The sequence below is a fragment of the Saccopteryx leptura genome, chromosome 8, assembly GCF_036850995.1.
Source record: "Saccopteryx leptura isolate mSacLep1 chromosome 8, mSacLep1_pri_phased_curated, whole genome shotgun sequence".
In the NCBI taxonomy this organism is placed as follows: domain Eukaryota; kingdom Metazoa; phylum Chordata; class Mammalia; order Chiroptera; family Emballonuridae; genus Saccopteryx; species Saccopteryx leptura.
The window spans coordinates 36568143-36582638 of NC_089510.1; the positions used below are offsets into that span (position 1 = coordinate 36568143).

Consider the following 14496-nt stretch of genomic DNA (forward strand, 5'->3'; position numbering starts at 1 on the left):
GGTATAGGCAGTTCTAATTTTATAGACTTATCCAAGAAAAACTTAGGCGATTATTCTAGTTGAAAAAAGAAAATGGAACCCCGAGAGACCTTAGGAGTTACATCTCACATTTTCATATTTTTCTCTTGGTTATTCTGAGTATCTGAAAAATTTACATCTTACAGATAGCTTTCTAGTACATCTAATTAATATCAGATAGTGTTTGATTTTTCACTAGTATAAACATTGTGGGGTTTTTTTGTTGCTGTTGTTTTTTTTTACAGAGACAGAGAGTCAGAGAGAGGGATAGATAGGTACAGACAGACAGGAATGGAGAGAGATGAGAAGCATCAATCATCAGTTTTTCGTTGCAACACCTTAGTTGTTCATTGATTGCTTTCTCATACGTGCCTTGACCGTGGGCCTTCAGCAGACTGAGTAACCCTTTGCTTGAGCCAGCGACTTTGGGTCCAAGCTGGTGAGCTTTGCTCAAACCAGATGAGCCCACGCTCAAGCTGGCGACCTCGGGGTCTCGAACCTGGGTCTTCTACATCCCAGTCCGACGCTCTTTCCACTGCGCCATTGTTTTTAATTGAGATTGAAAAAATGCTATTAGGGCGAAACATCGCCCCCACCCACCACCTTTGCAGCTCTGATAGGACTTGATAATGGCCCTTTTCTGTTGACGATTCTGGTGGTTATCTGACTATCCCCGCTTCCCAGCTCTTGTACATTCCTCCAAAACAGAACAGACTTAGGTGGACACATCTTAAGTCCACCCCGTAGGTAGCAACCTAACACATACACCTTCTTGTAAATTGCTGCTCAAAGCTCTGCCCTCCCAGTGCGCCCTCTGTTTTCCATCTGCCAAGCACAGCGCTCCTGCTGCCGCTTCTCCGGTCTGTCCGGGCTGCATCTGAGTGAAGACGGCTCCCTGTCCGTGAAAGCCAGCCGCCGGCCCAGGACCCAGCAGCCATGCTGCCATCGCTGTGTGGGGAAGGGAGGCTTGGAGACGGGCAAAAGCAGCCCAAGGATTTATTTCCAGCTTTGCTGATGGCATTTCCAAAGTCACTTGTAGTTAAAGCGCTGTTGCCTTTCCAGCAGTGTGTTCATTGAAAACTGGCTTTACTTTTCTCACTGAGTGTTTTATCCTCATCCTGGTCAACTCTCCAGAATGATTTTCTAATATGTAAAATGTGTGCATGCCTTTTCTTTGTGTGTGTATGTTTTAAAGTACTAGTCAATAAATATTTTTTTAAAAACCAATCTTACAAAATTACTAGTAAACCGTACTACCAATAACCTTGCCAGTATAGATACATATATATGACTCTTCAGACTGAGAAACTTGTCTGGATGGATATACTTTGTATTGAACTTAATGAAAAGTCCTCATGCCAGTGGAGAAAAAGACTTATTCTCCACTTCAAAAATATTCAGTATTTTAAATATTTTTGCAGCTTTTCCTAGGTAATAAGGTAACCTGTCATTTGAGTTTACAAAGAAAATTGTGTTGGTAAATTTCAAGCTTTTCTGAAAAGAGGTTTTTTGTCCTTGCATAGAATTTATTAACAGCGACCTAATTCTCAGGGACCCTGTTATCAAAAGAAATATCTTAAAATATAGCTTGTATTATTTTCTGCTTAAATATTTATATCGTGTTGATTTGTTACATCCCTTCTCTTTTATTAGCTCAGCAAAGCTGGATGAAGAATTTGAAAAAAAATTCAACAGCCTCCCTCAATACTGTCCTATTGCATTTGACCGGAAATGTGGACCTGTCCCAAGAAAAAAGAAGAAGTCCGGGAACATGTCCTCAGAACCGACTAAAACCAGCAAAGGTTAGATGTGTGCTCTGTCTTCCCGCAGCGTGGTCAGAACCTCGGCTGTGCCCTGTTCTGAGCTTCTGCAGCTCCCGCTAGATGTAATTGGGTTTCGATTGAGGCAGTAGGGAGTTTGAATTTCAGGCTGTTTTCCCAGATTATCTTGGTAATAACTTCTTCCTTCTTTCCTTCCTAATTCTCCTCAGCCTCTGTCCTTTACCATCTCAACCTATACATTTTCCCTTAAAGGTGTAGGTTTTTGAAAGTGTTATGCATGGTCTTTGACCTTCTGCTCTTTGGAAATATAAAATGTTTCTTAAGCAAAAATCGCTGGCTGGTCTAATTCTTCTGTATCTGCAGCGGGTTAGACTCTAGACTCTGAAATTGTTCCGTTTGCCTAACAAGCAGACTTCTTTCTTCACTGGCAGTACTAACCACATGAAAATAAAATTCCCTGTAATACTCTAGCAATATTTTTTTATTGGTTTTGTTAAATTTAGGAAAATGCTTTATTCAGCATATCATTTTCAAGAATAGCAGATTCTCCCCTACATATTTTAAAATTGTCACAAGTCGGGTGGATGTCAGCGGTTGTCAGAGGCAGTGTTGTAGCTCAAAGCGGGGCTTTAAAGAATATGGTGTGATTTCAGTGGTCTCAGCACCCAGGATCATCTGCGCAGGGGCAGGGATTCCGGACAGCCTAACCTGCTCCGGATACTCAAGCACAACTAAGGGTCGCCCTGCCCAAAGTGGCAGTGCTGCTCACCTTGAGAAACAGGTCTTCTAATTTTACTTTAGGTCTAAAGATTGGTGGAGGGAATGGACCTCTAGCTTTCCACACACGTGGGAGACTGTGTTAGCTAAGCTCTCCTATAAGGACAGTGAATGGGGAGATGAAGACTGGGATGGCTGAGCTTGTGTTGCTAAAATTCTGAGCAGGGTTTGATGGAAGAGTTCTTGTAATGACCCTGCAGGAGTGGCTGCATGGTACCTGCTTTATGTCAAAGTAGGTTAATTCCCTTCTTTTGTGTACTTCGGACGGACGGATGGATGGATGGATGGTTAAAATACACTATGTACCTTTTTGTAAATCTTACTAAATTCTTACAATCATGAATAATGATCAAAGATAAATTACTGAGGAAGTACAATTTTATGGATTTTGAGAGAATATCTAAGGTATTTGTCTAGGGTAATTGATGGTTTCTCCTCTGAAGAAACCTGAACCTTTATCCCTTGGTTCCTAAAACCCTTTGTGTATTGCTACTAATACAGCAGAGGGGGTTGCTTTGAGAGCTGTATCTTAAGATAGTTCTGCAAGGCAGAAGAAAATTCCCCCTGTGTCATTAAAGGCAGAGGGGAATATAAAAGTGATTTTAGCTTAGTTTTTCCTCTGTGGTTAATAAAAAATAAGTCTAGTGAATAAAGAACTAAAAAAAAATGAGTCACCAAATTGGCTCATCTGGGAAAATAAACTAGGGTTGTATCACAGTCCTTCAAGATAGGTAAGAAAGAAATCAGGTAGCGTGGTTGACAGGTAAGTAGCTGAGCACCTCAGTGGGTTGATTACCAAATGCAACGACAGTCTTTGTGCCCTAGAGATATTTAGGAACAGGCACAGTGGCCCATTGAGCCCAAAGATGCCAGGTATCTTCAGCTCTCGTAAGTCTTGGATTTAAAGTTGCTGATAAATAAATACCTGACAAGACAATAAAATGGATCTTGATTGATGTACAAGATGCATTGGCTTCCTCCATGCCTTGATGTTCACGACATTCCTTTTAGAGCTCTGAAGATGGCTGATTATCAGGAAATGTAACTAATTTACTTTTGTAAAGCTGTAAAAACCCCCTGAAGTTAGGATCTGTTTTCATGAGACCTTTCCTTAGTTGTCTGTGGTATGTTTTTTCTCTCCCAGCTAAGATTAACAATATTTCTTTTCATGTGAAATAGTTTTTTGGAGGTTTGGATTATACTTCATGCAACATCATCTTAACTCTTGTGTTATGCCTCTTCAAGCCACACAGTCCCTGGTTCTTATATAGTATATCCATATCTTATCCAGTATGTCAGCATTCCAACTCATGGAGCATAATGGGATTATAGTAAAGCAGAAATTAAATAGTATGTTCTCTGTTTAGCAAGCTAAAGAAATGGTATTTGTGACTGGTGGTAATTTGGCATTAGCAGCACCAATGTACTATTGTACAAGTTATTAATGAAATTATTATACCAGCTGTGCTGTAATTGCCTGATCTTTAGAGGATAGAAGAGATTGTTTAAGACTCTAGATACTTTGCACCTTTGCATAATGAATCCTTCAAAGCAAAAAGCTGTGTAAGAGATCATTAGTTCATTAGTAAAAGAGCATGTATCCATAGGAAACCTCATTTTTCCTTTGACAATTTACTATTTGTCTATATTTTATCTTCTCCTTCATTTGTTATCATTCAACATTCATTATGGGTTTTTTTCTTGCCTTATAGTAGATACTTATTTAACTATTCCAGGTTATAGGAAATGTGTAGTCAGATAGAGAAAGACAAATACCATATGATTTCACTTAAGTGTGGAATCTAAAGAACAAAATAAATGAACAAACAAAATAGAAACAGACTCACAAATACAGGAAACATTTTGACTGTTACCAGAGGGGAGGTAGATTTGGAGACTGGGTAAAAAAGGTGAAAGGATTAAGATGTACAAATTGGTAGTTTCTAAATAGTCATGGAATGGAGTACAGGACAGGTAAAAAGTAATATTTCAATAACTATAACTCTGTATGGTGCCAGGTGGGTAGTAGCTTTATTGGGGTGATCACTTCATGAATCTCTATCAATGTCTAACCACTGGGTTGTACACTTTAATATAATATTGTACATCAACTGTAATTTAAAAATAAAAAAATTATTTCAAAAAATGTATAGAATTTTTCCAAAATGTAATTTCTAGAGGAAATCATTATGGATGCATTTATGCATCTCAGAATCATAGTACCTTCTTGGGTGTTTCAGTGGTCTCCTTATTTATATCTATATTTCCAAGTAGTCTCCTCCCCTTTCTCACTGTTCCCTCCATTCTCTCTGCCTGTCCCTCTCTCTATGTCAGCGGTTCTCAACCTGTGGGTCGCGACCCCGGCGGGGTTGCCTAAAGCCATCGGAAAATACATAATGCATATCAGGTATTTACATTCCGAATCATAACTGTAGCAAAATTACAGTTATGAAGTAGCCACCAAAATTATTTTTTGGTTTGGGGTCACTGCAACATGAGGAACTGTATTGCGGGGTCACGACATTAGAAAGGTTGAGAACCACTGCTGTATGTAATAGGTCTTGTCAGAAACTCTAAAACAAAAAGGAGGAAAATAACTAAATGCCACCTTCTCCAACAGGGCTCCGGCTACATTATAGTAGGCAGAGCCCAATGACTAGGGAATAGAATTTCCACATTACAGTCCATCTAACTCGGGGCCGATCAGCTGAAACAGCCCATGCTGATATGTTGTCTGCTCTATCTCTCACGAGCCCTTGTACATATTCAAATGAAAGCTTTAAATTATGTCTAAATTTAATTGTAACTCCTTAAGAGATTTGTTTTGACACATTATTTTAAGTATACCGTTAATGTATGAAGCACATTTTACGAAAGTGTCAGAAGTCAAGAGTGCTCTGCAAAATAAATAATTTTCAAATGACATAGGGTCATGGAAAAAAAGTTAATTGGGTTCAATTTGGAGTGTTTAAATTAGGCCCCAGCTTGACCCTTGACTTTACTTTTCTTCTTTTCTCTTCTGTCTTTTCACATTGTTTCTTAGCCCATTAAATTTGCTGTTGGTTTTTCTCGTGTTTTTCCAGAGCACATTTATATGTAAGATTGGAATTTCAAATGGTTAAGCATTTGAGATTTGAATAAAAGAAGCAGATTTATAAAATCAAAGGTTGAGGACCGAATCCCCTGCTTGGGATTGAGCTAAACTAAGGATACTTGCAGTGTTAAAGAACTAAGATCTGTTAGCCAGGCAAGCCTTGGGATTGAGCTAAACTAAGGATACTTGCAGTGTTAAAGAACTAAGATCTGTTAGCCAGGCAAGCCTGTCCTCAGGAAGTGATAGTTTCCAGCTTGGGAAGACTCTGTATTCTATCCTCCAAGCGTATCTGAGAGTCTTCATTGCCACCAAACATTTTCAGGAACGCGGTGATGGCACGTTTGCAGGTATTGAAGAGTATACCAGTAGAATCCTGAGCTTAACAAGGCATGCATGTCCAGCCCGAAGAGGTGGTTCAGTCCCGCAATCAGTTCTAACTTGGTTGTGATTGGTTTAGTCAAGTCAGCAGATAATGACCAGCAGCTGGGGGCACTTTGCTATAAATTATTGCTAACTTAGTGTTTCATTGGTTACTCATTACTTGTATGTTCATTGCAAAAATGACAACCTAGTTTTAGACTAAAACCTCTGCTCTTTTTATAGCTTGAAAAAAAACATGAAATTGTAGAACGTGGGCATAAGCCACTACTGTTTTGAGCTATGCCTAACACTTGTTTCCTATGACAGTTCACTTAATTCACCTTACCTATTGATCTTGAAGAATTTTCATACCAGGCCAATTCTGAACTGGTTACTGTGTCACTAGCTTCTCACACCAAAAAAATGTCTCCTTTTCAGCAACCCATGAACAACATTAATGTTAGGAAGGATTATTATTGTTATTGTCTCTATGGCACCCCTCTCACCCTCTCAGATTGTTTTTCTCTGCTACTTTCTACCCAGCTGTGAAGTTGGTGTGCAAAAGAGAGATGGATACTTCAGGTATAGGGCATCCTGCCCAGAAACTTAAGTATCGAGTCCTAAGCTAGTTTACACGCCACCAGCAAGGGACTTTGTCACAAGGATGTGGAGGCTGATGCAAGCGCTCTCTCCAGAAATTTGGTAGGAAGAGGAGGGGTAGCGATGGGAGGGAAACTTGAGGTGGGAGTTTACTGAAAGACAGTGTACTTGAATGAAAACTTCACTGAAAGGTAGCTTAGTTGAGGATTCTTTGCTTTCCAAATAATTCCTTTGAAAACTTTTCTCGGCTTTTCACTTCCTACCTTCTTCCTACATGGAGTCTAAACATTAGTAATTAAAGGTGGAGAGGGAAATAATAGTACATTTATGTATACTTGTTGTTTATTCCAAATTTTGGCTATTTTCTTTAGGCAAAATATCAAACGTATGTACCATACTGATGGGGAGAAATTAAGTTGTTCATTTCTTGACTCTAATGTTGCTGCTTTTCAGTTACTCATTCAAGTTTGTCACTTTCTTTTTTGTCTGAAATGGTCTTTTAGTTAGATTTGTTTAATAGCTATAGTTGAGGACAGTTAGGAGCAAGAACGTTTAAAAATAAAAGTTTGCAGTAGCTCCTGTAAGTACTAAACCACTCCGGTTGTTCTTTTTTCATGTTAAAATAGACAAGTTCTATCTTTAGCTTTGTCCTTAAACTGTGCTCTTTAGAATTCTCTTTTGCGTATGGTTGGATCTGAAAATATGTTTCCTTTTCTTTATTATCGGAACCCGTACATCCAGCAATTGCTTCCGTGAGTTACTGCCTTATCCCATTGTCCTCACAACAAATAAACACACAATGATAAATATAGAAACCGTTCTCCCTGTGAGCCAATTCCTTCTTATTATTAAATTATTTTCCTACAGGATCCTTATGGTCCTGAGAAGTCTCAGAATGGCTTCTTTTCTTTTTTCTACTTCTGTTTTCTATAATTGCCCATGTATCCATTACTCAGGTGCACTAACCTGAAGTTTCCTGGGTTGTATAAAATATGTATGAGATAGTGATTGCAAATGAATTCTTGAAATATTAGTGCAGTATGTACACATGGTATATATTTTTGTTATATTTTTAAATTTTATTTTCTTTCTGTTGCTCACTCTTTCTGGGGAACAAAAGCCAATAAGAGGATTTTTTTTTATTTCTATTTTAAACCACCATCAACTAATTCAGAAGTATTTGCTATTGGTTATTTAGGATGGCTTGGTGTAGTCATCAAAAAACACACAACTTTATGTTATCAGTTATAACAGCAATAACTGTCATTTATTGAACTCTTACTCTTTGCCAAAGAGTGGTGTAAGAGCTTTATCTGTTGATGCAACAAATATTATTGAGATTGAGTCATGTGCTAAGCACCATTGTAGGTATCTATCTGTAGAATGTATTTGTGAATGAAAACAAAGAACTCTGCTGCCATGGAAGTTACATTATGGTGGGGTATCAGCCAATAAACAAGCCTAAACAATAAGCCAAGTATATAATGTATTAGAAGGTAAGAAGTGCTGTGAAAAAAAGAGTAAGTTTGACGGAACAACTAGGCAAAAGGTCAACAAGGTAGGAAAAGAAGTCTATATACATCAGCTTCTCTGTTATAGATAGAACACTCCACCCAATAATAGCAGAATATGCATTCTTCTCAAGTGCACATGGAACTCTCTAGAATGCAACATACACTAGGCCTTAAAAGGATTGAAATCAGATTATGCCTTCAGATTATGGATTGGAATTAAAATTTAACAACAGGAAAACAAATTAAGAAACTCACAAATATGTGGAAATTAAACAACACACTCTAAATAACCAATAAATCAAAGAAGAAATTAATAAATCAATAGGGAAATGAGGAAAGACTTTGAAATGAACAAAAAGGAAAACAATATACCAACAGCTTATAGCTGTAAGCGCATATATTAAGAAAGAATTTAAGTTAATAACCTAACCTAAATTGAGACACTATAAATAGAAAAGCAAATTAAACCTAGAGGAGATAAAGAAAATAAAGATTAGAGAAGAAATTCATGAAATGAAATTAATAAAGAGTAGAAAAAGATTAATGAAACCAAAAGTTGGTTCTTTTAAAGGAACAACAAATCTGAGAAACATTTAGCTAGACTGACCAAGAAAAAGAGAAAGAGGACTCAAATTAAAGAAACACTGTGAATAATTCTATGCCAATAAATTAGATCAATTGCATGAAGTGGACATTTTCTGGAAAGACACAAGCTACCAAAATAGACTTAAGAAAGAATAGACAATCTGAATAAACCTTATCACTAGGAAAAAAATTAAATACAGTAATCGGAAAAGTACCCAGAAAAAAAAAAGCCCAGGCCAGGATGGCTTTTCCACTGAATTCTACCAAACATTTAAAGAAGAATCAATACCAATTTTTCATAATCTTGTCCGAAAATTAGAAGAGGCAGGAACACTTCCCAACTTATTCTGTGATGCCAGTATTAACCTGATGTCAAAAGTAGATATAAAGCCCTGGCCGGTTGGCTCAGCGGTAGAGCGTCGGCCTAGCGTGCGGAGGACCCGGGTTCGATTCCCGGCCAGGGCACACAGGAGAAGCGCCCATTTGCTTCTCCACCCCTCCACCACGCTTTCCCTCTCTGTCTCTCTCTTCCCCTCCCGCAGCCAAGGCTCCATTGGAGCAAAGATGGCCCGGGCGCTGGGGATGGCTCTGTGGCCTCTGCCTCAGGCGCTAGAGTGGCTCTGGTCGCAACATGGCGACGCCCAGGATGGGCAGAGCATCGCCCCCTGGTGGGCAGAGCATCGCCCCTGGTGGGCGTGCCGGGTGGATCCCGGTCGGGCGCATGCGGGAATCTGTCTGACTGTCTCTCCCTGTTTCCAGCTTCAGAAAAATGAAAAAAAAAAAAAAAAAAAAAAAGTAGATATAAAAGAAAGCAGTGCAGCTCAATATCACTTCCAAATATGGACACAAAAATCTTTAACAGAAAACCCAAAACTTGCAAATCAAATCTATCCACATATAAGAAGAACTAAGATTTTACCCGGAGAGTGCAGGATTGGTTTAACATCCAGAATTCAATTAACATACCATATCCATAGAACAACACACACACACACACACACACACACATTATCATCTCACTAGATATAGAAAAAGCATTTGACAAAATCCAATAACTTTTCACAATAATACTCAATAATCTCAGAGTAGATTTGAACTTCCTCAACCTGATAAAGGGCCTCTACAAAAAACCCACTACTAACATACGTTACAGTGAAAGATTGGATGATTTTCCCTAAGATAGGGAACAAGACGAGGCTGTCTAGTCTCACTGCTTCTATTCAGCATTCTAGTAGAGGTTCTAACCAGGGCAACTAGGCAAGAAAAAGAAACAAAAGGCATCCAGATATGGAAAAGAAGAAGTAAAATATCTGTTTGCAGATGACATAATCTTTTATGTAGTTTTATGTAAGTTTCATATACATAGAAAACCTAAGGAATCCACCAAAAAACTATTGTAGCTAATAAAGGAGTTAAGCAGGGTTTCAGGATAGAAGATCATAATATTTAAAAAGCAGTTGTATTTTTATGCACTTGCAATGAACAGTCCAAAAATGAACTTAGGAAAACAATTCCATTTACAATAGTGTCAAAAAGAATCAAGTACTTAGAGGTTCAACACGTTGAACGCTAAAAAACATTGTTTAAAGAAAGATGGTCAAATGGAAAAACATCTCAGGTTCATGGATCAGAATACAATGTTGTTAAGATGGAAACACTCCCTCCAACTGAGCTCTAGATTCACCCAATCCCTATTAGAATCCTAGCTTACATCTTCTGTAGATACTGACAAGTGATCGTAAAGTTAATTTGGAATTGCAAGGGATTCAGAAAAGCCAGGACAGTCTTCTCAATTGTACAACTGGCTATAAAAAAAGGAAGAAGACAGCACTGTAGATAGACATATACATCAGTGGGGGAGAATCGAGGGTCCAGGAAAAACCTACATTGGTCAACAGATTATACACAAGGATGCCAAGATACACAAGGAAAAAAGAATAGTCTTTTCAAAAAATGTTACTGGGACAACCGGATATCTACCTTCCAAAGACTGAAATTGGGCCCTTACTTACCTCCCATAGTATATAAAAATTAACTTAAAATGGACCAAAGACCTAAACATAAGACCTAAAATCTATAGTCTTCCCAAAGGAAACATAGAGGTCCATCTTAGTAACTTCAGATTTGACAGTGGATCCTTTGATATGAAACCAGAAACTCAAGCAACAAAATACAAAGTAGATAATTAGGTTGTATCAGAATTTAGAACTTGTGCTTCAAAAAACACCAATAAGAAACTGAAAAAAAAAATCAAAGAAAATACCAAATCACATATCTGATGAGGAACTTCTGTGTAGTAGGACATATAAAAAACTCTTATAACTCAAGAAGACAAACAGTTAATTTAAAAATGAACCAATTATTTGAATAAATGTTTCCCTGCAGAAAGTATACGAGTGACCAATAAGCACATTCAAAATGCTTGATACCATTAATCATCAAGGAAATGCAAATCAAAACCACAGTGAGAGAGATACCACTTCACATCCTTAAGATGGCTTTAATAAAAAAGACCGATAAGTATTCATGAAGTGTGTTTTGAGGATGTCAGAAAGTCTGACAGTTCCTCAAAAGGTTAAGCATACCGTTAACCTATGAGCTAGCAATTTCACTCCTTGGTATATGTCCAAAAGAAATAAACACACATACCCACACAAAAGCTTGTATATGAATGTTAATAACAGGATGATTTATAATAACCAAAAGGAAGAAACAGCTTAAATGTCCATCAACTGACAAATAAAATGTGATATAGCCTTATAATGAAATATTATTCAACCTTAAAAAGGAGTGATATGCTGACACATGCTATAACATGGATGAGCCTTGTGAACATTATACCAAGTGAAAGACTATAGATACAGAATACCATAGTGCAGGCGTCCCCAAACTATGGCCCACAGGCCACATGCGGCCCCCTGAGGCCATTTATCCAGCCCCCACCGCACTTCCGGAAGGGGCACCTCTTTCATTGGTGGTCAGTGAGAGGAGCACTGTATGTGGCGGCCCTCCAATGGTCTGAGGGACAGTGAACTGGCCCTCTGTGTAAAAAGTTTGGGGACCTCTGCCATAGTGTATGATTTCACTTGTATGACATTTCCAAAATAGGAATATATTTATATATAGACAGAAAAGTAGATTAGTGATTGCTTAGGGATAGGGAGAGTGTAGTTATAGGGAGGGGTGATAGCTAAAGGCATAGGATTTATTTTTGAGGAGATAAAAATGTTTCGAAGCGGTGATGCTTGCAAACACCTGGGAATATAAAAACCATTGGGTTGTGTACTTTAGACAGAAGCAGAGTTTGCCTCTGGAAGGCACAGCATGTGATTGCAGGGGTGGGTGGTGGGTAGATGCAGCAGGGGCAGTTAATAGAGCTTCTAACATTTTTAATCCTCACATCAAGCCTCTGAATTAGACATTATTATTATTCCCATTTAAAGATGAGGAAAGAGCAGTAATTTAAATGAGTAAGTCAGTTTCACATAGGAAAATCAACAGAGTATGTAAATAACCTAATTAGGGGCGGTCATTGCTATTGCTGGCATTTCTGATTGGTGACTAAAAATTCTCATTTCTGTTTCTTCTCTCTGAGAAAACTAAGATACAATCTAAGGCTTCTCCTCCCTCCTCCCTACCAGAAATAAAAGTCTTTTCAGCAAATATTTTTCCTATTTTTAAATCTCTTATTTCTTTCTAGACTATCCTTAGAAAAGGCTAGAAAGCTATCTAATGCTATCAGACCAGCAGTTATACTGAAAATGCTGTCCTTGTGAAAATCAGTTTCTTGGGAGAGATGAAATGCCGATGCCGTCATTTTCTTTATGATATTTAGGAATCGAAAGAAAATCTTTTCTTTGTTACAGACTACAGCTACTCTGCTGTTATTAGTTGTGGTCTGTCTCTAGTCACTAAATCTGTAGTTTCTGCTGAGGGCGTCCTAGCCCTAATGGAGGCTTCTGCCCAATACATTTCGAAGGAAAATCTCACCGGGTTCTGTATAAGCCTCAAGGAGGGCTGAGAGCTAGTTAAATGAGTAACAGTTCAAGGTGACATTTCTTAAGGCTCAGTTTGCTTATACCACAGGTGGGGAGGAGGGTGTAATTATTTTAAAACACACAGCATTGTTTTATGGAACATTGTGAATTTAAAATATATTTATATTAATATTGTCTGTAGGTCCTTTCCAGTCTCAGCAAAAGAACTTATTCCACAAAATTGTCAGCAAATATAAGCACAAAAAGGAGAAGCCTAATGTTCCAGAAACAGGTATTGGTGCTTCCATCCTCCATTAAGGTTTCTTGGCCACCTCCATTGTGCATCCGTCTCTGCGTAACGCTTCCGCGCTCTGCCTTGGCCTCTTCCGTCCCGTGGCTTTTTGCTTGCTTCCGTGTCGTCAGCTCCTGGTGCCAGCGTCTTCCTTATTGCTAGATTCTGCAGCTATTTGCAAGGAGATCTCCTTCACTTGGATTTCTTCTCCAATCCCATAGTTGTCTCTATTTTCAGAGTTCCATATGAAATCTAAAATTGCCTTTTCTCATCTATATTTTGGTGCATTTGGTAATTTAGTTTTCTTGAGCTCTTATCCGCTTATTTTCTACGACTCTCCGCCTTTTTCTCATGCTTGGCAGCCTTCACGCAGGGCCCCATTTGCCTGCCTCCTGCAACCTTACCAGTTTCATAATCATAAGAAAGTAACATGGTTTCTGTACTTTTCTCTGACACTTGAAGACTCTTGTCAGGGAGGATTGCACTCCTAAGTCATAACCTTTTTTTATCCACCTATGTACTCCATCGTTTGCCAGACTCTTCTCTCTGCCTCCTTCAGCCACAGAGCTCCCTTCCGGAGGGCCCTAGAGATGTGCTGCACTCTGCCTTTCCTCCACTCTGAACGTCTGTCTCATTGTTACGCTCCTGATGGGCCCTTGAACCTCATCAGGGCTCATCTGAAGGTTTTTTCTTCTCATTGTTCCGGACTCCCACTCTTCTTTCACATGAGAGATAACTCTCCCCGTTCCGCTCAGTACGGCTGTGTGTCCCGGAGACAGGCTTTCTTTAGCATCTCCCTGCATGTTAGTGTCGTGACTACCATGAGCCTACTCATCCGGTGCCATTTGGGAGCCCACTTGCATGGCCAGATGTGAAGCCTTTTATGTTTCTGGGACGAGACTTAAAATGCAGCTGTCTCCCATGTGTAGACCATATGTGCCTGTGTGTTCCTCTATGTAACCTGTTACTTAATCTGAGTTTTATTTGCACCTCCACTTCAGCCTCTTATTTTTGTTTTATATATTAATATTTTTTTTCTCTGCCTCCAGTGGAGAAATATCACTTTTTAGGTAAAGTGTGAGCTTGTATTATTCCCTTTTAACTGATCAAGATTGTCTTGATTAAAATCATAGCATTTATCCAACAGTGTATTTCATAAAAGGTAAATGTGTTTATTTTTAATCCATTTCCCGTATAGTCTAATTATTTTAGTTGGCAGATACAGTTTTGAGAATTAGTTGAAATAAAATTCTGCTTTATTTGTGTGATAATGCTTTCTATTTAAGTTGTTTTGTATCTTCTCTTATCATTATAGTATATATATCTCTACTACGTGTAGAATTTCACTTTTCTTTTTTGTCATTCTTTTTAGGAAGTGGGGATAAATGGTCAAATAAGCACTTCTTCTTGGACACCATTCACCCTACAGAAGGTAAAAAAAAAAAGAAAAGCAATATTAATTGTATCGTTTCAGGTCATCTTTGCTGAAAATGGCACG

General features: G+C 38.5%; 1 protein-coding gene across 12 annotated transcripts in view; it reads left to right on the forward strand.

Moving 5' to 3' along the window:
• Positions 1 to 14496, forward strand: part of BBX (BBX high mobility group box domain containing) — a 290697-nt gene that overhangs the window by 255945 nt on the left and 20256 nt on the right. For 10 of the 12 annotated variants that reach the window (XM_066347885.1, XM_066347886.1, XM_066347880.1 and 7 more), the window contains 3 exons: positions 1672 to 1820; positions 12909 to 12998; positions 14371 to 14430. In XM_066347885.1, coding sequence (XP_066203982.1) covers positions 1672 to 1820; positions 12909 to 12998; positions 14371 to 14430 — 299 coding nt within the window. The remainder of the gene's footprint in view (positions 1 to 1671; positions 1821 to 12908; positions 12999 to 14370; positions 14431 to 14496) is intronic. The other 2 variants (XM_066347888.1, XM_066347887.1) reach the window with 1 other exon arrangement.